Source organism: Anarhichas minor, unplaced genomic scaffold, assembly GCF_050575085.1.
Source record: "Anarhichas minor isolate MPS153535 unplaced genomic scaffold, ASM5057508v1 ptg000026l, whole genome shotgun sequence".
In the NCBI taxonomy this organism is placed as follows: domain Eukaryota; kingdom Metazoa; phylum Chordata; class Actinopteri; order Perciformes; family Anarhichadidae; genus Anarhichas; species Anarhichas minor.
The window spans coordinates 10,115,600-10,139,767 of record NW_027466472.1 but is presented as its reverse complement, the minus strand read 5'-3'; the positions used below and the strand labels follow the sequence as shown (position 1 = coordinate 10,139,767).

The 24,168-nt window shown below is 42.6% G+C and overlaps 3 protein-coding genes across 3 annotated transcripts in view; 2 read left to right on the top strand and 1 right to left on the bottom strand.

Annotated features, from left to right (window-relative positions):
• rsrc1 (arginine/serine-rich coiled-coil 1) overlaps positions 1-11,843 on the top strand; it is a 106,694-nt gene extending 94,851 nt beyond the window's left edge. Inside the window, exons 8-10 of the mRNA XM_076100200.1 lie at positions 6,925-7,031; positions 9,143-9,250; positions 11,384-11,843. Of these exons, the coding sequence (XP_075956315.1) occupies positions 6,925-7,031; positions 9,143-9,250; positions 11,384-11,479 (311 nt within the window). The 3' untranslated portion in view covers positions 11,480-11,843. The remainder of the gene's footprint in view (positions 1-6,924; positions 7,032-9,142; positions 9,251-11,383) is intronic.
• Positions 11,844-12,834: 991 nt separating this feature from the next.
• On the top strand, positions 12,835-21,760 carry mlf1 (myeloid leukemia factor 1). The gene is made up of 8 exons (XM_076100187.1): positions 12,835-12,881; positions 13,666-13,828; positions 17,084-17,119; positions 18,578-18,661; positions 18,771-18,917; positions 19,648-19,807; positions 20,211-20,349; positions 20,545-21,760. Exons 1-8 carry the CDS (start codon positions 12,835-12,837, stop codon positions 20,609-20,611), a joined length of 843 nt encoding a protein of 280 aa, XP_075956302.1. The 3' UTR covers positions 20,612-21,760.
• Positions 21,761-22,532: 772 nt separating this feature from the next.
• On the bottom strand, positions 22,533-23,950 carry med29 (mediator complex subunit 29). Its single transcript, XM_076100188.1, has 4 exons — positions 23,756-23,950; positions 23,591-23,649; positions 23,418-23,502; positions 22,533-23,073 (listed from the first exon to the last, which is right to left on the bottom strand). Exons 1-4 carry the CDS (start codon positions 23,921-23,923, stop codon positions 22,846-22,848), a joined length of 540 nt encoding a protein of 179 aa, XP_075956303.1. The 5' UTR covers positions 23,924-23,950; the 3' UTR covers positions 22,533-22,845.
• Positions 23,951-24,168: the final 218 nt, after the last annotated feature.

Here is a 24,168-nt window from a genome sequence, read left to right as displayed (position 1 = left end):
ACCCACCTGGTTTTGGTTAGCCCACTATGTTTGCAGTTTTGCGCCGTGCAGTCAGGTCAGCAGGAGCAGTCAGGTCTTAGCTAGGATTTCAGATAAATAGCTGACTTGTATGCAGTAGATATACAGTGGATGCTTTTAAGCTTTGTTTGTACTCGTTTTCCCGAAAGGTAGACGCTTGTTTTTGGCAATGAATGTATTACTCATGCCCATGATAGTGATAGGTATAATGTCAACAAGGCGACAATAAACATGTCATCCTAGATGAATGGTAAATTCTCCCGCTCAGCCAATTTACGAGTAAATACTGTATTCTACTTTTTGTTTTAGCTGTAATGAAAAGCACTAATGTTGCATAATTTGTACCATTTTCCCCCAAAATTTGTCTCATCAAAGTCGAAAAAGTTATGACTGAGGTTTGCGTGAGACAAACAAATACTGAAGCAAATCTTTCGATGAGTAAGTGCATTTTTGATGGCAGAATCAAGCAGTTACATGCATCATGGTTTCTTATAAATACAGTCTCAGCCTTCGCATATTGTGCACGATAGATCGAGGTATGGAAGGATAGACCAGCGCCAATCTATTGTTCCTCCCTATGATTTCATAATGGACGCCGACAGGAGGAGTCGAAACACATGCAGTTAATTGTAGTAGCGGGATTTGTTAGCACAGATGGGGAGAATATACTGTACAGTAGTTAAACTGGGGTCAGTCGAGGAGAGGAAGTTGAGAGGATAGATGAGTAGAACGGGGTTGAATGACAGAAGAGAGAGAAGGGGTGAGAGAGGGGAGGGAGGGGGGGATAAGTAAAGATGTGGAAGAAGATAGTCGAGCACAGCGCGTGGCTGCCATGTCATCCTGTCATTAGCAGGTTGTTTGGGTCTTTAATTCATCATTCAGACCTTTATTGACTGGAGAGTGGGAGATCACTATCAGTAGGAGACACTAGAAGAGAGAGAGCGCGTGTGTGACACTCAGTCACCAGCTGCTCTTCATTTCCTGATGCCAAATAGATATCACATAAGATACAACATAAACATATCACATGCCTCTATCTGCGAAGTTCAACTAATGCTCATGGCTACATCATCCAAAGAATGTGATCAACTATGGATTTATGCATACGTTTTCAGAGAACTTACAGACCTGACTATCAATATAGGAGGTTAAAGGGAGACAACTGAGCGTTAGTGATGTGTGTGACAGGCCCCTGATGGCAGTGACGTGACGGCAAACTCCACAGAGACCAGTTGACACTATGATAACAAGGTGACCACCGCAGGGGGATCATTCGGCCCGCGGATGTGTTTGTGGTTGAAGGTGCATTGTTGAGGAGACACGGGTTATGGAGACATGTGGCTGTTTTGGAGGCGGGGGGGGGTGGAGGTAATATATGAGTGACGTGTGCGTATTATGTGCTTGTGTGCTCTCGTGGGAATGCGCATTAGACTTAGCCACCTGCTCTGTCATTGGACATCTCCCCGCTCGCGCACGCACTTACAAACACATACATACAGATACGCACGCTCCTTGGGGACACACCCGGGACATCTGGCTCAGCCTGTCAGAATTTCCCTTCATTTCGTGTGACCCGGTGACCCCGGCAGCCACAGGCGTCAGCGTCACATCTTGTCATTGTTGCAAACGACACCATTGGAAAACCCACAGATCTGTGCAGAGGAGTGTGGTTTAGCTATTCTTGACGTTCGGATTGTGTTGATGGTTCAGGTGTTTCTCCTACTGCTGATCTGTATTTATCTGCTCTCATTATCCACATCTCCTCTCTTTCTATCTTTGAATGCATCTCTCTCTCTGTCTCTCTTTTCTTTTCTGTCTCACTCACTCATTGAGGTCTCATTTTGCGATGCCTAAAGCTGCAGGGTTATTAGCTATGCAAATATTGACGTGCAGCTTTGGCCTGCTAGCTATCAATTGAAATCAGCAAATCAATGGGACTAATAGCTGCTCATTTGCCACTTGATGCATTTCCAGGGCTAACATCAGAACCTGTCAGTGGCCCCTAATCAATACAGTCTAAAAGTATTACCTAACCAAGGCCCACAACAGGCACCTTTTTAATAACGCCAGTTGGCTGCCTGGCTTTCTGTGCGGAAGTAGAGGTCTGACTCGATGGCTCTGGGCCTAAGTAGGACAAGCTTAAACTTCTATGTCATATCAACTAAATATCTCATTAGCGGCAACATTGGTAGACTCCAAGCAGACGCATTAGGTTTCTTTATTTATTTGTTTTAATGACAGTGTAATGGAAATCCGCATCTGCGAGACCAAAACGTCTCACAGAGAGTCATTTGGTGGTGATAATGAAATCCCCATCAGTCGGATTTTAATAAGTAACCTATTGTTTCATTTTTATTTTTTTTTGTTGTTGCTCAGTCCAATTCACAGGCATGCTTTGGAGCAGCCTGTTGTTTGGGCCTGGAGAATCGTATGGTAAAGACTTTGATGCAGCCAGGATGCTGCTGCTGAGAACAGGGCCAGACCGGAGCCCCTCTATCGCCCCTAGCACGCAGCCCTGCTAAGCTTAACTCAGCTGTTTGATGCCAAGCTCTGCGAGTGTGTGCCTGTGTGCGTGTATGTGTGTGTGTGTGTGTGTGTTTACCCAGCTCAGGGGTTACATAAACAAGAGCAGCTAGCCTACAGGTAAGACCCACAGGAGACCAGCCAAGAGAGAGAAAGAGAGTGAGATGGAGCGCCAGTCTCTTACCTTGGCATTCCCCCGGTGTTGTCGCCATTGCTGGAGCTGGATATTCACTAATGAAGGGCGAGCTGGAAAATGACTAAAGGAGATAGTAAACAAAGTTACCGCGCGCACACACAGACACAGACACATCGAATACACTCATACACGCGTGAGTGTGTTAATATAGTTAACTTGGTGGAGGCAAGCGTGCATGTGTTTGTGTGCATCCCTGATGTATCTGGGGCTGCTGTAAAGAGATGGGGAGAATGTGGGCGGATGGGGGATTGGAGGCGGAGGCTGGCAGCGGGGCAGTTGGCCGCTGGTGCAGAGAGAGAAAGAGCGGGGAAGGGGATTGGAGGGGGGGGGGGGGGTACAGCGGAGATAAATCATTAGAGAGCAGGTTATTGGAAATGCAGGGAGATAAAAGAGTGAAGAAGCCAGTAATTGCCTTAAAGATCAGACTACAAAGCATTACTTTGGATTTTACAAGGCCAGCCAGCAACAAAAGAGCAGTAATTTATGAGCTCAGTGTAAAAGAATAGCATAATTACATTAAAAATTAATGCTAATGAGGGCTAAAATGGGGAAGGTGGTTATTATGAAAGTTTGTATTCATCTTCCCTGGGTTGAATGATGGCTAGTGGCTTGATTAATGGCTTAATTTCTATCAATTAGCAGGCAAAAAAATCTCCACTGAGACGGGCCTAAATTGAGCATTGAATTACACATCTTTACCGCGGTGCAGGGAGAGAGGTGGGGCAGCGGAGGGGAGGGCACATTAGTGAAACCTGGGAAACCAAGAGATGTTGCGGTGTGTGTGCGTGTGTGTGTGTGAGCATGTGTGTGTGTGCGTGTGTGAGCGTGTGACAGCCGGGCATGGATTACAGAAGTTAGATGAATGTTTAGCCTCGTGTATTTTAAGAACTGGAGTTCATGTCATTGTTGGTTTGCACTACCCTGTGTGTCGGTGATGAGATTCTCAGTGAAACACATTGAGAAGGTAATTAGAAATATATACAAAAATTACATTTACAACAAAAACTTTGGGAATTTTAATCTTTCTTTGACAAATTGAATAGTAATATATTATTTGATTAAACTGGCTGAATTAAAATGGTAGTCACCATTTTTCCGACACAACCTGTCACAAATATATTTCTTGCGCTTACCGTGCTGAAGTCACACTACCCGTCATAAATAATCATTTTTAATAAATTCATGAAATGCCATATAATTACAAAACACAGGCAAATATTTGCCACAATTTGCATGACCTCAATAAAACAAGCGGTTACTTCTCCTTCTTATTTATTTTTTCTCCACACAACAACAACAAGTGCTGCGGTAATTTAGCTGGCACGCTAGTGCACTCAATTACTGGAATTAATCAGCAGCAGCAATATATTCAGCTCGGCTGCTCTTGATTGACAAACTGTAGACCAAAGTCAAGTTTACAAAGACGACGCTCAGCCCAAGGCTTCGGCTGGTACATAGACATGTGTTGATGAACAGCTCCCTCTTCTGGCGGGGAAGTGCATCTGCTGCGTAACGCTCTCGTCTTCGAGGCTGAAGGAGATGAGCTGAAATCTGTTTTCATTGGCTGGTTTGATTTTCTCTCCTCGTCCTCTGGTCTCAATCAATGAAGTGGACAAACAGCTATTTAGAGAGAACAATAGCATATTGATTGCGAGCCACTCATCAGCACTGCTGTCTGTCCAACTAATTTCAGTAATGAGACGGCAAGTGAGTTTTCTGACTGCCTCTTTTATTTACGCACACACACACACACATGAACATGCAAGGCTATGCAATATACATGTTAACATACATTGCTCAGTCGCGATCCATTATTCTCTTCTGCAGATTCAAAACAAAAAGTTTATTGATTGAGTTTGATCCCATTTCCTGGTTCGCAGTAATGGTCGTAGTGCATTTCAGAGAGCTAATAACCTCATTTAAAGCGGTACATACTTAACATTTAATTGTGTCTGTTTTGTGTCAGTTTTCTCTCTCTCAGCTTTCACTTTATCCTCCTCTCAGCACTGACAGAGATGCGTTCCTAATGCAGTGACAATTGAGTTGGTCTGTTAAATTAATTTGCCGGATAATGTGTCAATATTAAATATCAACTTTGACCTCTCCGAGCTGCGGAGTGCGCTCGCCCAGCTCGGCTATTGATTTTTGTCTGCCTCTAAGCTCGCTAGGCCCGCACTCAAAGTCCATTATTTTAGATTTTCTCATGAAATACATATCTTTTCCCTCTGACATCTGACAAACAGCATATGGGAGTCATTTTATCTACCAATAATGTGTTTGTCAAAAAGTCTGAGGCCTTAATGGATTCCTGCAGTGCACACGGACATCCCAGCAACAGACGGGCCTGCCATGGAGATGCTTGCAGGTGTGTGTGTGTGTGTGTGTGTGTGTGTGTGTGTGTGTGTGTGTGTGTGTGTGTGTGTGTGTGTGTGTGTGTGTGTGTGTGTGTGTGTGTGTGTGCCAGTTTGTGTGGTAGTTGTTCATGTAGGGCGATCATGCTCAAAGGACAGCAGAGAAGGGGTAATTGAAAAAGTGAATTAAATTGTGCTGAATTAATTGTCGGGCAGTCACGGGCGTTTCAGCTTTCATTCCAGCCCCATGCACGCTCATGCAGCCGTGTGCAGTGAGCGGCGGTGATAGTGGGTGTGAAGGACAGGCCACAGTCTGCAGGAGGATATTGGGCCAGTGTTCAGACTTCATCTAGCAGCCCAGTCAAGGTAGTGACTATTTTTGGAGCCGCTGTGCAATGCGTCTCTGCTTGCGTCTTCGCAGCACAGGATGACAAGCTGATAATCTGTCATATGGGATGGCTTAATTCCACTTGTCACTCAGTTATCCAATTCTGCAGTGCATTTAAATCAAAACCGAGTTTGTTAGAGTGCTATTATGAACTATAATAGGTTGTGTTTGCCTTTTGGTGTGTGTGTGTGTGTGTGTGTGTGTGTGTGTGTGTGTGTGTGTGTGTGTGTGTGTGTGTGTGTGTGTGTGTGTGAGATAGCATGTGATGCTTTGCTGTGAAAGCCGGAACAAATATTCATTTATTCATTAAACACCAGGACCATGAAGATCTGTTGTGACACCCTCTCTGTAGCCACTAATGTATTGAATTAATTCCTGCTATTAGCTCCAATTGCATGCTTTGTCTGTGTGTCTGTCTGTTTGTGTTTCTGTGTGTGTGCGTGTGTGTGTGCGTGTGTATGCCACATGTACGTATTCATGGCAGTCGTGAGTGTGAGTGCAAAGTATGTAAGTTTGCAAACACGCGTCTACATGTGGGAGGAGTTGTGTCGTACCCTGATGTTCTTTGTGTGTGTGTGTGTGTGTGTGTGTTCCCATTTGTGTACTTGTTTTCATCAGTGGAGCAGAGAAACATGGATGTCTGCTGGATTGACAGTTGGAGAGATGGGAGAGTGCAGGAGAGGACGGATGGATGTGGGAGAGAGGGATGAATATTGACTGATCAGTGGAGAGATTGACAGCCACAGAATAATGGGAGCATTCAGACTGCTGCTGCTAACTTTCCTGGCACACCTATTTTTGCCCTCCTACGCTACAAAGACTGCTCTTGAATTTTTGAAGTGATTTGTTATCTGATATGCAGAATCCTGATGTGTTTATATCCAAGAGTAATTTACCGGAAACCCGTTCTGTCTTTTTGTTAGATTGGAGAAGCAAGAGCAAAATACTTTCTGATACATGAAAAGTGTACGACACCTAATCACATTTAGTCTCCATAATGAGATTACACTGCAGTGAGTTTGTGTTCATATTTTGATTATTTTAGAATGCATTATCTGAGTGTAATTCACTGTCTGGCTATGATCTTGTTAGTATTTTTTTTTTTGTGCCAACTTTCCTTTTGTAGTGACTCGATGCCCTTGGCTTTTTTAAAGAAGTCCAAGATTAAAATAGGGGAATATGAGATATTTGATATTGTATGTGTCAAGGAGCATTATACAGAGAGATAACATACAATCAACTAAGCCCAGTCCAAATGAAATCTGGTGCCTTTCAGAAAATGACATGGGATGGCTGACCCTTTGTGTGTGTGTGTGTGTGTGTGTGTGTGTGTGTGTGTGTGTGTGTGTGTGTGTGTGTGTGTGTGTGTGTGTGTGTGTGTGTGTGTGTGTGTGTGTGTGTGTGCGCACATTGTTCATAACCTCTCTTCTGTGTAACATGTGTTTCAGAGGGAACTTCTCTGGAGGAGCAAGTGCGAAGGATAAAGGACATCGAGGCTATCGAGAGTGATTCCTTTGTTCCTCAGGCTTTCAAATCATCCAGGGATGATATAAAGGTGCGTTCTGTCCCCCTTTCTCTCCCTACCCCTCACTCTCTCTATCTTTTCACTCCGTCTCTTATTGAATTTCCCTCGCCGCAACGCTGTGCCGTCTGTCCAGAGACAGCCCAGACCAAATCAAACATTCATTCAGCGCCGTTTGTTCCCGACCTGAGACGGTTTCATCAGACGCTCCACTGTTCGCCGCCTCCAAAGCGGCAGCACCCACACAAAAGCCACAGCAGGCAACAGCCGTCCTCCGTCTCCCTCTGTCTGTCTCTCTCTCTCTCTCTCTCTCTCTCTCTCTCTTTCTCCCCCCCCTCTGGTTGTGCAGATGCAGACAAAACACAGAAGTCATTATTGAAATGCCCCTGTCTCTGAAGGAGCAGGAATTAGATTTGTTGGGGGAGCTCGGGGCTGTTTTGAAAAGATAGGCGACAACATGTGACGGCCAACCTGCACGGGCTTTTGGGACACATCCTGGTGAGTCTGACAAAAGGTCGAGACCGGTGTGGCGGCAGCTTGGACTGCGCAGTATACTCTGCCTTCCCTTTACTGAAACTTAACCAGGTTCAACCGTCCAGCTGGGTAGTAGCTTTCCTTCTTCACACACCCACATGTCAGATCTGCTCTCACATGTGTATAAAGTTAGATTCATACAGTAACATCACCGCCACAAAATATCACGAAGAAGAATGTGTTTTCTTCGAATTCTAAAGGAAATATAACTTCAAGTACAATAAAGGGAGGCTGTATTTGAATCAGTTGCTTTTTTTTAAGAACAGAAGTGCTTTAATGAAATACAAATTCAATTTCATACATTATTTTTATAATGGCTCTTCAATGTTTTTTTAGATTAATCTCCTGGGTCCTCATCAGTAGTCAAATAATACTTAAGACATCCAGACGATTGATCCTGAATTGGGAAGATTTCATCGTCTTTTAGCTCCATCGCATCTCTGGCTGCAAAGAAGAGAATAATGGCTGGATACACACCGCACATTGACACATTGTTTGACAACCCTGTAGTAGATATATTTGGGTTATTTGACATATATTTGAACATATTATTGTGTGAGAATGCCTACGAAGTGTTTATTTTATATATATGTTTATTTGGTTCTAGTATTGATAACCATTTAGCCAAGAGTTGTGACCATTAATGGGTTTTTAAGCCACTGTTGACGAGGAGAACCCAGTGAAAGCTTTGATATCTGCTACAGTGTAGCCGTTTCATTTTCTTTTTCTTTTTCATGCAAGCTGCATTGATTATAAAATGTACTGTACATTCAGCATATTATTACTAAGAATTGTGTATTTGGCACAGCAACTTACTTATTAGGCAGTGTGTTTCCTATCTGGCTTACTTTTTGTATCCTGCCAAATGAATTTTAAATAGATCTTTCCAACTGGATAAACATTTGCGCTGGGGCTGGTTTTTACGAGTGTTTGAAACATGAATGCACTTGGCAAAGTGTTGATTTTGGTATTTCTTCTTTATCAAGTACAACAAGGAGAACAGGCCATCTTTCCAAATGTGAGGCTTGTTATATTTTTAAGTAATACCTCGAGGGATGGAGGAAGAATCCCTTCTAATTATCACATTTTCTTCTATCAGCTCGGACTCTGCAGATGGAAACATGAGGGGGACGGAGAACCCTTGTCTTTACTTTAAGTCCTTTTTCAGTTATAACGAAAGGAGAAGATCCATTTCCTTCAACTGGAACAAAGAGTGTCACACCACTGACCAAGCCAGCTGATTCGTTTAAGCGTTTGCACAAGCACTCAGGCTGCAGTTGGCGGTGTAGCACAATTAAGACTCACTTACAGAGAATATAAGGTGGAGTAGATAAAGGTAGAAAAACACATACACAGATAAATACAATTAGATTCAGAATAGAAGCTGATTCCCATCAATACGCTGCTTTCTAAAAGAGTATTTCATGAGCCCAACTTTCACTGCCATCTGCTGGACAGAGTATTTTTCCTCCTTTTTCAAAATGAGTTGCATCTACAATTTATATGCTTCTATTTAATCCTGTTTCTTTCTATGTATGTGCTTTAGTTCTCTTGTGGATTATTTAAATGCAACATGACTCTGTGTGTTTTGTGTATCTCTGTGAGCACAGACTGAACCAGCTGAGGTGAAGCAGGAGCCAGAGGGCGCAGATTCTCAGGACGTCGCTATTCCCTTGTCCATAGTCTACAATGACAGTGACACGCTCGCCCACCCCAGTGTAAGTTCTCACCTGGCAAACCCTTTCCCTCTATGCTTTACTACAGACTTCTAAACCGATGAACAACTTTCAAACTGCTGACACAGCTCAAGTTGATCCTGCTTCCTGACATTTTATTTTATCTTTTAGTACCACCTTGTTTTTATGAGAAAAACTTTGTAGACTTTGTTCTCTTAAAAAGAGAAAATACCTCTGCAGCTACTAACACCACCGCCGCTATTTACACCATTTGTGATTCTGACACTGCGCCTCGTATAGTAGATTATAGCCTCCTAACATCACCTCCTCCCCTGCCTGAAGACGAATGATGAAAAACGAGAAGGAAAACTTTAAACTCCAATAACGCTCCCTGGGGCTTCCCAGTCATCTATCTCCACTGGGGGAAACTAAGTTATGCCCTGACGTATGCAGATAACCCCCTCAAATAACCACACGCATTCACAGACACACTGCCCCCCCCCTCCCCCCCCCCCCCCCTCCCTCCCCCCCCCAAGCCCAAATGCACCACACATGCACCCCCTCAGACAGGCTGATGTATGGTAGCAATATGCCCCAGGCGGGCCCCGGCCTCAGCCTCAGCTCCAGCTCCGCTTCCAATTAGAACAGATGAGTCCCATTAGCCCAGCCCAGATACTGTCATCCCACACACACAGCCTCGTTAGCACCATGACACCGGCGCGCTGCCGACAGACAAGAACTCACTGGTGTTGAATCTAACACACAGATAACATGCAGTGCAGCTGTAAGCGGCGTAGGTTAGGAATATGAAGGATCGAGGTGGCACGTCGCTGCTCTGCAATCTGCATAATAAGAGACACATATCATCGCATAGATGTGCGGTATGTAGACATAGAAAGCATCGTGTCAACATTATCTCGCACCCTCACACAAACACACGTAGTGAATACAGAGATGTGCCTTGCTTCTCGGCCTCACGGTCATTATGTTACTTCCTCGTAAACAGATGCCTTCATTCATCACACTTGCAGTAGCAGTTTTATAGCCCTCTTACAATCAATACCATGACTGCTGCTGATGTACTGCGATGAATGTCACATGTGGAGGCCTTTTTCTGTCAACACGCTGCTAGGCCCACAGATGTTTTTAAAATACAGTTGTTTTTTTTTCTCATGTGCATTTTGAAGGGAGCAGACAGGGGAAGACTAATATGACATGAGATCCATTAGAGAGTCGTCACTGAGACTCAGAAGTCCACATTGGACCTCAGTGTGGACTTTGATAATGACTTTGTTTATGACTCAAGTTTGTTGATGACTCAAGTGCCAGAGAAGACTGTGGAGTAGAGCTTACACTGCTTTTAATACATTGAAAAGAAGCAGTCCAACTCCAAATGTGTTGTGGTGGCCAACAAATTCCACCTGTGTTGGTCAAGTCACTTTTTTTTTAATAGAGCGCGCTTTCACAAATTTCCTTCAAAGTGCTTTTCAATCTGCACAACATACAGAAGTGTCTATCCCTAGATAGGGAGGTAAACTTATGGAAAACAAAAGTGCTCATGGTATGTGAAGATGCATGAGGTCTAGGCATGGGTGCATAATGTGTGTATTATGTTTCTGTGTACCTTTTATTTAGACAGGCAGTGTAATAAAACACACACACGTTTGCTTTCAGAGGGCTACAAAGACAAAGATCACGAACATGTTGTGAACTGGCTGCAAGCTAGTTAAAACCGTTGTAAAAATGAATTGATAAACTATTTTGATAATGGATTTATAAAAGAGTATTTGATTTCTTTAAATATTTGAACTGATTGTTGTTTAAGTCACTTTGCAAGCGAAAAATGCAAAACATTTTATGGTTTTAGATTTTGTACCTTCACATACCAGAAATGCAATTTTAATGTTGTTCTTTTTCAGTAGCATACTTTTTTACAAATGCCGTGCCCTATGATTTAAAATGTCATGTTTATGGTATTCCTGGTTTGTCCTGATTAGATTTATCCATTCATGGCTGTTTTTATGTTCATCTAATTGCTTTTTCTAAACAAAATAAAGCGACACTGGTTCTTGAATGCAGAGCCAGATGTTGAACAGCAGTCTAAACTACAGTCTGTCCCTATATGTATATATGTCTGTCCGCTCACTAACGTCTCCTCCCTACATTGTCTTGCAGTTGTTCATGGACAAGGAGAGGGCAGAGGAGCTGTGGCACAACAGGTTGATATTGCTGCGGCAGGAGAGGCTCATGGGAAGTCCCGTGACCTTGTGACCTGATGGGCACCAGAAGATCCGTCATGTTCCCGGAGCAGTTTGAGCTGCTTTTATTTTGTCTCGATCTGTCTTGTTTTAGTTTATTACTTTACCCTTTCACTAATTTCTCCTCCTTTTGTAAAAACCTGTGAGTGACTTGAGCAAATGAACAGTCTTTGGTCCTGATGTGCTTATTATTTTATTAATGTAATTCAATTGAACGATCTGCTGTTCTTAATCTGACTTCATTTATTTTTAATGACTAAAGATCTTACAGTCAGATATGGTGATGTGTTTTACCGTTTAGATGTAGAATTTGGTACATTTTGTCTTTTGTAATTCACTAGTACAATAAAGGTAGATGTGATTTTTCTGAGTGAAAACTGTCTTGTGCTTTTGTGGGTGAATGATGGCGATAAACCTTTAAGTGGGACTAAATTGATAGAAACAGCATCTGTCTCTTCACCAAAAACCTCTGACACTCTTTAAAGTAAAATAGCAGTATCTACAGATAGATATAGATACATGAGTCACCCTGTCATCCAGGCACTTTAAAGTAGTCTGACTCACTCTTAGGTCACCTTATATATTTGGTCTGCATCAGGATTGACACAAGACTGGACCAAATGTCTTCTCACCTGCCCTAAACTTTTCTCTCCTCTTAAATATATATAATAGTCAAAGGTTTATGTTTACTCAATGTTGTGCCCCTGTTTGAGAGGGATTCAAGGCAGTGTGGAGTCTATTTGTGGAACAGCCAGATGGTAAATCTATACTGAGTCTGGGACACGGTGTGTCACTCCAGCACCCTCCACATAGTGTTGTAATGAAAAAAATAAATCAGAATGTACAAAATGATTCGCTATGGCAAGCACACAAATGAAGCTCTGCTGTGAGAGTAAAATGTGTGTGGATGCCCTCCTCACTGTGGCTGTCCCAAAAAATTGCCTTCACACACTGACTACAATAACCGAACCAAGAATCACTTTAGAAACCAAATACAGAGCTGCCTCGTGGGATTTCTCCTTCACAATAAAAGCCATTGATATTTCTGTCGTTTTAAATTGGCATAACTTGCAGCATAGAGGTTATGCAGCCCGTTTGCAGCCACACACAACATAAACACAGCGCGCGGATAGAACCTGTTCAAAGCGCCGAATAACCAGCCAATCCGACGGCCGGGTTCGCGTCACGTGGCTGGTGTCACAGTGAGTTTGGTTCCAAATCATATTGCCACCTCCTCCATGGTGACATTACCGAGGCTGAGCGGTGTGTGTGTTCGTGTGCTGCTGGGACACCTGTGGCACGAGCGGATTACTTTTTTATGAAAATCTTAAATCTCATATTTTGTTTACAGCCGCAAAATCCGTGGAAATGTTCAACAGTAATCGCGGCGAGTTTGATGAGGATCCGTTCTTCTCGTGAGTAACGTTATAGTTCAATTATCGAATTGAATCTATAATAGCCCAACTGTTATTGTTGAAATGTTTTCTAAACTTAATGGTTCATGTTTTGTAATTTATAAAATATTAAAATATGTCTGCCTGCACAGATGAACAGCTTGTTAACAGAATTTCAACATTAGCCATTTCTGTTGCACTTTAAGGAAACGGTTACAAAGCAACGACTGCTGGACTGACACTGTTTCTTATGTTACCTTGTATTTTTTTTTAAATAAGCTTAATTAAAAGGTAAATAAAATTGCAAGATATCTTACCACGTAGTTTCCATCCATATAGGCTACTAAACATGTAGTTTCATGTTTGTATCGTTTAAGGAATAAAAGTTTTCAGTGACAGAATTTCCAGTGCAATTTAGAGAAAGTCATGGATAATACTACGAATAATCTACTAATAATCTTATTTTAATAAACTGAGACTGTGTGCTACAGTCACTTGGACTTATTGCATTAGTGAACACCTGCTGAGTTAGTGTGGCCACACTTGACCTGACTTCTAAGTCCTTAGGGGTGCCTCTCATTTCAATTGATTGTGTTTATTCAAGAATATATCTTGAATAAACTCCAGGGTGGTAAAGGATTTACATCGAGTCCTGTGTCTGGTGCAGAGGCATTTTAATTTTCCTCTCCAGGAACCGTTATCATGGTTTTTGCGGTCCCTTAAATTATCATCATGGAGATTTGCTTTGAATTCCTAAGTGGATGTTGAGATTGACTTGTCTTTACTTCCTCTTCCTCTGCCTTAGGGATCCAATGCGGGCTCACAGGGAACATATGCGGCAGATGATGCGTAGCTTCTCCGAGCCATACGGTGGACCCACGGTGTCCAGCATAATGGACGGGAGAAACTGTGGTCGGGACATGTCGGTCCATCCAAGCTCGTCCCTGGCACTGAGGGGCGAACACAGGGTGAGAACATGCATTTCAAAAAGCACTCCTCTTACAGTCATGAGTGGTTTGTCTAATTGTGGACCTAAGTGATAAGAAATAAAGCTCTACCCAGTGTATTCCATCATCTGCTGACAAACCTACATGCGTATCATTTGGGTCTAAGTGGGACGAAGGATGAAGGCCCTACTTCAGCATTTTGCTTATACAATTAGGCCTTATGACCCTCTCCGCTGCTCATAGGCGTATAACCACAGAAGGCTAGTGTTTGGAGGAAGTGCTGAGTTTACTGAGGTTATAGTGGAAGCTGGCCACTCACAGTGTAACTGGAGCCCCACTCACTAAGGTATGGGGCCATGTGAGTCGTTGGTTTAGTAGAAGGGCAACCCCCTTGGCCTCTCTGGACAGTTATATCGAGCTCTGAGAAGCCCTATTTATAGTGCATTGTTCCACTGACACACTATTTACTTGTGAATACACACACAGACTTCTTTAACTCTCAAACCAATAGGACCCCAGAGAATTCTGCTTTTGCTCTGCTGAGATGCTGCTGAAAATAACAGTTTATTTTGATATCATTCAGCACAGTTGTCACGTTAACTTGACATATAATTTATCTCCAAATACAACTACTTCTGTTTTATTAGATACGGTATAATGTTTCAAACGCTGTGGGCATTCGGTATTTGTAATAATAAACATTTTCAATAATTGTTTGCTCCAGAACATGTCGATGTCATTTGTGCAGCATAGTAATGAAAAGGCAGGAAGGCAGGGAGATATAGTTTTGGTCTGCCATGTTTTGCACCCGTTCACCTTTCCCAAATCAGCCCCTGTACTACAGGGGCCCTGCTAAGTCAAACTTAGTCCCCGTCACCTGCTTTAATCACACAATCTCATGAGAGCCTGTATATTTATCCTTGGTAATGACTTTCATCAGAAGCCTGGCCTCAATAGCCAGCAGCCTGCTTTCTCTTTATTAGCATCATGCCATTAACTAGCTAATGCCAGCTGAGGAGGAGCAATGAGTTCTTGACTAATGACCTCAGTGACAGTGGGTGAAATGGAGCTACACTGCAAAATCTCAGTCCAAACAAATGACTTAATATAATATAGTAATATACTGTTTTGTGTCTGTCTCACATGTTGTCTGACTTGATATCGTTTTATTTTCTTTTTTAAAGAGAACTTTAAGATATGAGGAGTTAGGGTTCTGCTGAGTTGTGGCGATAGAATAATAATTAGTGAGGTCTCTCTATGATATGGAGAAGGATCATGTGACACATGTGATCTTTTTCTCTTGATTCATACACAGACATTTGTACAGGAGATGCAGATGTGAGGTCTTTGTGGTTTATATCTATAGCGGATCCCGATCCCTAGCTGCTTTGTTTGTCACAAACAATAAACAGAATACCTACTCTCTTGGTAAGATACATACAATTAAGGTTAACTAAATTACCATAAGAATTCACAGTTTTTCTCACACAACTCTGCACTCTAACTCCCACACACAGTCATTTATCTGAAGACGAGGAGCAGTCGAGTGGTGCCCAGCCGTGGTCAGAGGGCTTACGCTCTGGTGCTGTGTTTGTTGGCTTTGGAAAGGCATGTGTACGGATGTCATGGACACTCTGTTTTCTCCTTGTTGCTCTTTTGGTCCATCTGTTTGGCAGAACGTGCCTTGGCAGTGCTGGTGCAATAAGCGGCTAGATGACAGACAGCTCACGCTCATACTGCTCTCCAATATCGCAGGCACAAATGTGCCCAGCCACACATACATAAACACACACACACACATACAGTATTAAAACACAAGCTCGGTTACACACAGTCACAGCATGCAAAAGAACACAGAGCTGCACACACACATTGGTCGCATAATGTTGGAAGGCTTGTACTTCTTGTATGAACTGCTGACCCTTAGATTCCCAATGAGAAAATAAGCCCCATCTTACCTTCCAAGGCTGCTATGAGTTCTCATATTTCCCAGTTTCTTGCCAACACCCACTACCTGGTTCCTATCACCCTTTAAGGCACTCATTCATCAGGGCACTTGTTCATAAAAGCACTGCTGAATTATAAGCGAGATGTAGTTTCTTTGATTCTATGGCTTATGACTGCAGTGGAGTATGATTATGCCCTCATGCAAAGATTTTGCTCTTAAAATTAAAATGTGTGGCAATGTGAAATGAAGCAGTTCCTACACCACCACAATGGGATTCAGTGCCTCCTTCTCTTTGCTCTTCTGGTACTTTCAGCATAAATTTAACATAATGCCTTTAACTTTCCTGGTGATGATGCAGCACTTCATGGGAGCAATGCATTTGTAGCAGAACTCTCGCTTTTACTTTTAAGTATGAATCATATCCACAGCACATGTCCCCTATGGTGTAACTCATAGCTCCCCCAGGAGCGGCCTGCCTCAGAGGGCACAGTGGCAGTTCAATATCCTATTGAGAGAGAGAGAGATATATAGAGAATGTCAATCTGCAGTAGTCCAGACAGCTCAAAATAATGTGTTAAAGACCACTGGGTCTACATTCCTTGTCGTGCACCCTCAATCTCTCCTATGCTCAACCCCCGGGCTAAATATAATGCTGGTAGATATGTAACTGGCATTTATTAGTTCATAGATGCCACTCTGGGATAAAATTGGCTGCGAGGCTTCATAGATACCAGTCAGGAGCGTTTTACATCAGCTTGACATTTGAAAAGAGCTGAGAGAGCAGCCTCGGACTCTCTGACCCCTGCTAGATCCCTGTTCTGGCTGGTCCACCCAGCCTTCCTAGAATGAAGCTCAGTTTCAGTGTTAAACCCATGCTAATCTCTGGCAATGCGACCCAATTACGCATGGAACACAAGTCATTCAACACCCCACTGATTGCGCACAATACCCCTGTGCATCACACCCCGAGAAAATACACACACCCGCATAGCGACGGCTGTTGAGATGCTTATCCAAGGCCGCGGGGTCATAAACACCTGCGGTTTTGGACCAGAGAACACGGGGTCTGACTGAAGGCTGCAGACCGCTCCCTCCTCACTCCCAGAAGGTTCATGGCCTTGAGGGGTTATGCTTAAGGCCGTGGGGAGAGCTCCGTGTAGCTGTGTCATGGGCTTAGTGACTGATGTAAGACAAACTAACAGCTTACTGGCAACAACCTCAACAAATTGCCAAAAGGCGAGATTTATGTGTGTGTGTACGTGTGTGTAACATGCTATACAAATACAATATGTGCTGTGTTGCTACACTGATATTGTTTGAATCCTCAGGATATGAGCCGGTCATTGCTGCCCTTTGACAGCACGGTCAGTAGGTTCTTCTGCTGTTCCACGGCATTATCGTATGAGTTTCTCTTTTAAATAGTTTCAAAGTTCATGCTCTGACTTTATAACTTGACTAGAAGTGGTCAGTAAAAGGGTCACAATGTATTCCTCTACATTAAATCGAATCTAAGCCATCACGCCAATCCATGTACACAAGACTGAGGTATTTTGAATCATCATATTGACTCAGGTACAGTATGGTTAAACCTGAACCCGTTGCTTGCTTCCTACCTGTACTCTTTGAGGGCACCACCACTTCACCCTCAGCATATAACAGTGCACTGGTACATGTCCTATCTAGGAAGGATAAAATACTATCTGCAAAATGCTAAATAATGTAGTAAATACTAAATTTCATCTCTCCACGGACACTGTGTAAAGTGGTAAGTAAAGTTACTTATATATTGGCTAATCTTTACCCAATATGAGGATTCTTTTTTTGTACAGGTTCATGGGCAAAAACAGCATTACAAGCAAAATGCCTGTTCCATATACAGTATAATGAGGCATCAAGTTTCACTGTGAAACAAAGTTGTATTACGTTATATTGATATACATTTACAATAATAATAACAAATCATTTGAAGAATTTGGGGAATATTTTAAATGTGCATTACAAATTAACTAACTCCAAAAAGCACCAGTATAAGGAAGGACCAGTGAGTTGCTTTCTGAGGTTTGTCAAATCGTATCTGTGCTGTCCTGAATTACAACATCTGTCAGTTTGTCTGTTTTTGTGGCTGCACCCTTACAGAATATCTAATGCCAACACATTGTGTACGCATGGTGAATGATGGCATCTTACTGCGACATGCTTGGCTGACTTGAGTCAAAGCCTTGAGACTTGAGGCAAAGGTGGTACCTCAACTGTGACCTACAGAAACCAGTTATATGGGGTGCTTTGCATTTATATAATGAAGACGGTGAATAAACTGTGTTTTTTATTTAAATGAATCACTTTACATGGCTGTTAACAAATATTACAAGCAAGAATGCTGTTGAATGTCCTGCAATAAAGCCAACCTTTAACTTGCAGTCAAGTAAAATTGAATCAAGTGTTATTATTGAAAACATGGTATGTTTTTGGTAAAAGCAGCGCAGAATTGGAGCATGTTGGCGACCTTTAAATTATCCATACAGAATGAAAAAAAACTAAATAAAGACGTACTTGCATGCTGGACTTGACCAGTAGTTTCGCAATGACTGTTATTAATCCATGTCACAAATGGCGAGGTGATAAAATGTGAACGTTCTGGTTGCAGTGTCCCAGATGGAACACATGTTAGCCACATTTAGCTCACTGTACTCTGTGCTCGTATGTTTGTATACATGATGGAATCGTTTATGAGCTGATAATGCCTAGCGACCTTGCGGCATGCGCGCCCGACTATTCGACTCCTCTGACCTTTGGCTGTTCTTTTCCCCTTCGTGTTGGTGCAGGAAATGACTCGGAACCCTTTCGGCATGTTCGACAACATGATGTCCAGCATGAAAAACAGGATGCAGGAGATGCACAGAAACTCTGTGAGTTAAATGATTTTTGTGTTCTCCTCCTTGTGTTTTGCTGCTTTCTCAGACTGTTGTGGTACATAAACTGTGTAGCTGCTTAACAGTAAGTGTTTGTGTGTTTCAGGAGAACACGTCCACAGATTCTAACGCTTACTCATTCAGCTCCTCATCGGTCATGACATATTCAAAGGTTGGAAATGAGCCTCCCAAGGTCTTCCAGGCGAGCTCATCGACACACCGGGCCCCTGGAGGGGTAAGCACTCCATCAGATGTGTTCCTACATCATAAATCACAGTACATTAGAATACAGTTCAGTACATTGAGCTCACAGAAGTATATGCGTCTGTAGATAAGTGACCATGGTGACAACTTCACCATGGCCTCTCTTTGCAAGAACATTAGCGCAAGCAAGCTTTTCTCACAGCGGCATATGATGGCTCTGTTCCATTAATGTGAGCCAGAAATCATGTCCACATGTGTCCACATAGCGCCAACGTCTTTTTTTTTTTTTTCAATTGTTCCCAATGAGGAGAGAGCGCTTCAAGTGGAAAATCTCTGAGCTTTTCAGAAAAGCGCTGCTGATGTCAGTGTAGTAAATGGAGGAGACGTTTGTTTTAGCCGTGTCTGTCTCACCTAAACTTTACATTTTGGACAAATATTATCATAACAAAGATCGAAACGCCCATTTGTGGAAGCAGATCCGCCGGACACACACTGAATGTTGCTGGTGAGTCTTTTATTACGGTACGCCTTGTGTTGAAGAGCTACCCAGCGACCTGCGGCCGCTTTTCTGCCTGAAAAGGGCGCTATGTGGACACAGGCCCTAAGTTATCCTGCATACACAATACCAGGGCCCTCGAACAGGTACTCCTAAATGGGATGCAGCCATTACTACTAATGGCTCTTTTATGTCAGGAGTAAAGGAAATAAATATGTCAATGGCTCGAATTAATTCATTTTTTAATGGACCAACTGATGTGTCTGATGGGTTTTATCACCAGATCAAGGAGACCCGGCAAGCAGTTAAAGACTCTGAGAGTGGTCTGGAGAAGATGTCCATTGCTCACCACATCCAGGACAGGGGACACGTTGTTGAGAAGAAATACAACAAGAAAACAGGACAGAAGGAGTTCAACCAGGACTTTCAGAATATAGATGAATGTATGTTAAAGTGATGGTCTGCTCTCAAACCTTGATTCTGCTTTGTTATGGAGTTGTTGCAGTAGCTACGCGTGGTTGTTCTATAAATGTGGAGGGTACGGCCGTATGTGTTGCACCACTCAAAAACTGTATGGAGGAGCTACAGTGATCCTTCTAATTGTGTCATTGAGTTAAGTACGATTTTTAACAATATCACAAAACCAAAACATTATAACGTCAGTTAAACAGTAAATATGTGGATCATACATCTTTACGTGTTTTGATAAAGTCAGTGAACTTGTTCAGTCGACCGGCCAGTTAAGCACAACATTATTCCACTGTCGGTGCCGCTGTCTGCGTATTTCTAGGCCGCCAGTCCACAGACAGAACATTCCCTAACATGATCCTGATCCTCTGCCCCCAGCTGAAGCGCAGTCTTTTGACGATGAGTGGCAGCAGGAGGTGTCCAAGGTTCCACCACCCGGCCCAATGTTTCGTCTGGATGAACCCCTACCCTGTGGTGTTCACCGCGCAGCCCTCACCGGTTCTGAGCAGGAGGACAGGTCAGTATTACACTCTCAGACCACATGTGGTGTTGAAGACAGGCCAGAATCTGCAGTTCAGGATCAAATGACAAACAGGTTGGAGACGCTGGTGGCAAATACACACAGAGTACGCTTTGTTAAGTATATTGTTATCATATTATGATACTGCAGTTAATTTACCATACAACTGTGATTATTTTGTATTTCCCACAGTGACCAATCAAAGGGCAAGACTGAGGGTAAAAGCAACATGAAAGGCTCAGGCTCGACAAAGCAGTGAAACAGCTGTTTGTGTGCTTATTAAAGTCTTTCAAGAATCATGCAGTACACTCGGGTGCTCTGTACCCCCTCGCACACACACACACACACACACACACACAACCTGTCATATGGACAGAATCAGAAGGCACTGACCCAGATTTTGGAACATATATAAAACTACACGTTTTACATTTCTGCTGCCCATTTTCCAAAGCATACTAAACAATAGGAATTGAACCCCGCTGTCGATGGCTGCCCCGTTACAGTGAACGTTTTCTGTTTTTTTCATGGGTCAAATGACTCCTTCCATCTGACTGTTAATGTGTTGAATCTTAGCAGAGCTCACGCTTGAGTTCGAAAACATTAAGAGAAAGAATAAAGAATCTGTAGTGTGTTGGCTGTAGAGCGTGCAAACCAGCAGTGTAACTCTTGACCTGTATTAATTATCTTATATGCTTATAGAACATCACAATAAAGTTACAAACCTTAATCTCTCACTGCGACCAGGAAACTAAAAGGGTCATTGGTATTTCTCTGGATGTAGTGGTGGTAGGCATTACTTATAGCACAACACATTCACAGTCTAAGAGCACTTCATTTATATGATTTGGCATCAGATTTGTATAATGCAACAGGGCACACAATTTAGTGACTTATTGACTGTTTCAAATCCACTAATGCACTTAGACAACGTCTCAATTGTCTTTTTGTAATTATATTGTCTCGTACCTGGTGCTCTAAATATATGTATTTTATCTGCTGTAATCTTTGTAAAAAGAAAAATAATACTTTTCCCTTTTTATATGTTCCTTTGGTTTCTCCTGTTTTTCATCTGATGCTTTGTGCTGCGTAGCACGATATCTTGACAAAGTCGGGATTATTCTCAATAATTCTAATTTTGTTATTGTATATTTTTTCAAGCTTTAAAAAATAAGTTGTGTCAACACAGATCATGGTCTGAAAATAAAAATATAAAGATGAATCTTTTGGGTTTTTTCTTCTTTTTTTTTTCTATCAATAAGAAACGTAAGAAAGACTTCCAGTGTTTTTATATTTTCATTTTGTATTTGAACAGTCCCAAAACAGTTCTGTGTTGAAGTTAGTTTCAATGTAACAACTCTGTATGTAACGGTAGGCCTGCAGAGGGTCTGTGGGAGCACGTGCTTTGTGTTCGGTAGTGACCCACAGTACTATTTTTGGATCTAAGAACTTGTCAGTACCTCAGATTGATCTGAGATGTTACACAGCTGCAATCCCACCAGGCTCCCCTCTCACGTGTCTGTGTATCAGACTTCATTAAGCCTTTAGCTTCAACATACAGATAGGAAGGGAACAAGGAACAATATACAGCTGAAGAAGGGTCCAAGTGTAACCTGAATCCTCAGTTTCCTGTCTTCTTAGTATGTTAATCTAACATGGAAGGTGGGTCATTCAAGAAAACTTCTCAGGGTGTTCAACAATAGACTGTATATGGTCAAGCTTATGCCTCTCTGATGCGTCATGTGACAGGAGGGAGCACACTGAATAGCGATCATTCAAACTGGTAAAGGCACTTATAGATGTATGAATCCTTGAAACGGATTGCACTTTCTTAACAAGTATATTCTTTATATCCCCATGGCTGCTGTTTTGTTGCCCCACTATATCAACACTGCTGCTTCAATATGAGTTAAACCAGATACTTCTTTTACAAAATCCTCCAAGGACAAAGAGTGCGGCCATTACTCAACGCATGTGACCGACTTTATTGGAAAGATACTTCATTCTCCTGCCTCTGTAAATTTCAAGTCTAACATGTTCTTCCCTTCGACTACTTCCAGCGTTAAGTTTTTTTAACTTATTTGTCCGCTGCGGACAAACAAATTAAATGGAAAACTGAACTGTGTAGTAATTGAACTGTGTAGTTGAACACATACTCTTTTTTTTTTTTCAACATAAGAAGCCGTAAAAAGGTTTTTATTATTCAATACAAATAAGCTACAAAAGACTTGTGAATATTGAGTCGCCAGTTACACTCTGCCACCACCTTCTGGTCGTCTTAGAACATGACTTTTTATCTGGAATATTTACAAGAGACTTAACTTACTTCAACAAAAAAAAAAATCATAACCAAATATACAGGATCTTGAGAAATGAAACAGCATCTTGACCAAAACTTGGATCTGAATATGGGAAGAGCTCATATATGGAAATCCATCATCCTTCTCAAAAATGTCACCAGATGTAGAAAGAGTTGGGGTAGTTCATTCAGGTCTACATGATTCCCTGAGGCGGCCCCTTCCCGGAGATCTTCTTGGAGCACTCCAGCAAAGCGTTGTGGATATCTTTGGCGCAGGAAATCTGAGACTTGATCATGCCGAGGTATTGGGTGTAGGACATGGACTCTGTCTGCACCGTGTCCGGCTTGGTGGCGGTCGGGACCAGGTTGGGTGAATGTTTGGCGCTGTCGATGCTCTGGGAGAGGCACTCGTACGCCAGCCGCTGCACAGAGGAGACACAACGTGAGTTTGTGTGGTATATAAGTGTGGATACAGTACACGTAGTGTGTGGTACACACAGACGGCCACCTGGGCTGAAAAAGCCTCTCAATCAAGACTATGGGACAGGAAAACTTGATTCAGACTACCGTTAATTAAACTTTCCCTTATGTCCAATCTTATCTTAATGCAGTAGGCACAGTGTGGTTTTCCAATGGTCCTTGTGAGGTGAGTTGGCAGTGTCTTATAGTGATGTTAAAGTGATATGGCTTTAACAGGCTTGAGCTTTATGCATTTTCAACGTCAACAACATTTCGGTTGTGAGTATGCGTTGTGTTGATGTCTCACCAAGCACAGCTCCAGTTGATCGCAGAGGGCATAAAACTCCTCCAGGCTCTTGTCAAAGCGCTGAACAGATGTGTCGCTGCTTTTGCTAAACCAGAAGAAACAAAAAGATCAGACATCTTCCTTCAGTGACCATTGTTTTAACGTAAACGTTCCGCACAAACCAGCCAACTTACGTGCCGTTGTCAATCGTGGTGTTATGGGCCAAATTCAGGGATGCAATCTTCATGAGATTCTGAAAGTGAAAAATAAAGCGGTATGTTTTTAGGCACATTGCGGCAGATCTTCACTCGTTAAACCAACTTTAGCTGTTGTGATCAGATGCTTTTGGGCACACTTACCTGCAGACTCTCTTTCAACTGTGGAATAAGCATCTTGAATTTATGTACTGGATCAAAGTCTTGCTGTTGGCTCAATTGCTGCTGTTGTTGTTGCAATGCAGTAGGCTGTAATCCGGGCTGAGACATCGGCCCGCCGGGCGGCTGCTGCTGCTGCTGCTGAGACGCCATCTTGACCGGCCACTGCGTAGAAGCCGGAAGATGAGTTAAATATCCGGTTTGTCGTTTTTCAAAATAAAAGCGTTTCTGTAACTATGTTTCAACCTATGAATATGGGTGCAAGGGCCAGTCTACTCGTGCCAGTACACACCGCTACCTACGCCATTCCCACAAATACTTTGTTTCTTTGGAATACTACTTTGCCTCTATATTGGCATCATGTGTAATTTATTCCAGTTTAGTTTATTTGTTTGTTT

Excerpts from the sequence above, each read along its gene's own strand:
- mlf1 (XM_076100187.1), top strand. The coding sequence starts at position 12,835 with ATGTTCAACAGTAATCGCGGCGAGTTTGATGAGGATCCGTTCTTCTC. Across the intron at positions 17,120-18,577 it reads TGCTGCCCTTTGACAGCACG|GAAATGACTCGGAACCCTTT; the intron begins GTCAGTAGGTTC and ends GTGTTGGTGCAG. Across the intron at positions 18,918-19,647 it reads GGGTAAGCACTCCATCAGAT|ATCAAGGAGACCCGGCAAGC; the intron begins GTGTTCCTACAT and ends TTTTATCACCAG.
- med29 (XM_076100188.1), bottom strand. The coding sequence starts at position 23,923 with ATGGCGTCTCAGCAGCAGCAGCAGCAGCCGCCCGGCGGGCCGATGTCT. Across the intron at positions 23,650-23,755 it reads AGTTGAAAGAGAGTCTGCAG|AATCTCATGAAGATTGCATC; the intron begins GTAAGTGTGCCC and ends TTTCACTTTCAG. Across the intron at positions 23,503-23,590 it reads ACCACGATTGACAACGGCAC|CAAAAGCAGCGACACATCTG; the intron begins GTAAGTTGGCTG and ends CTTCTGGTTTAG.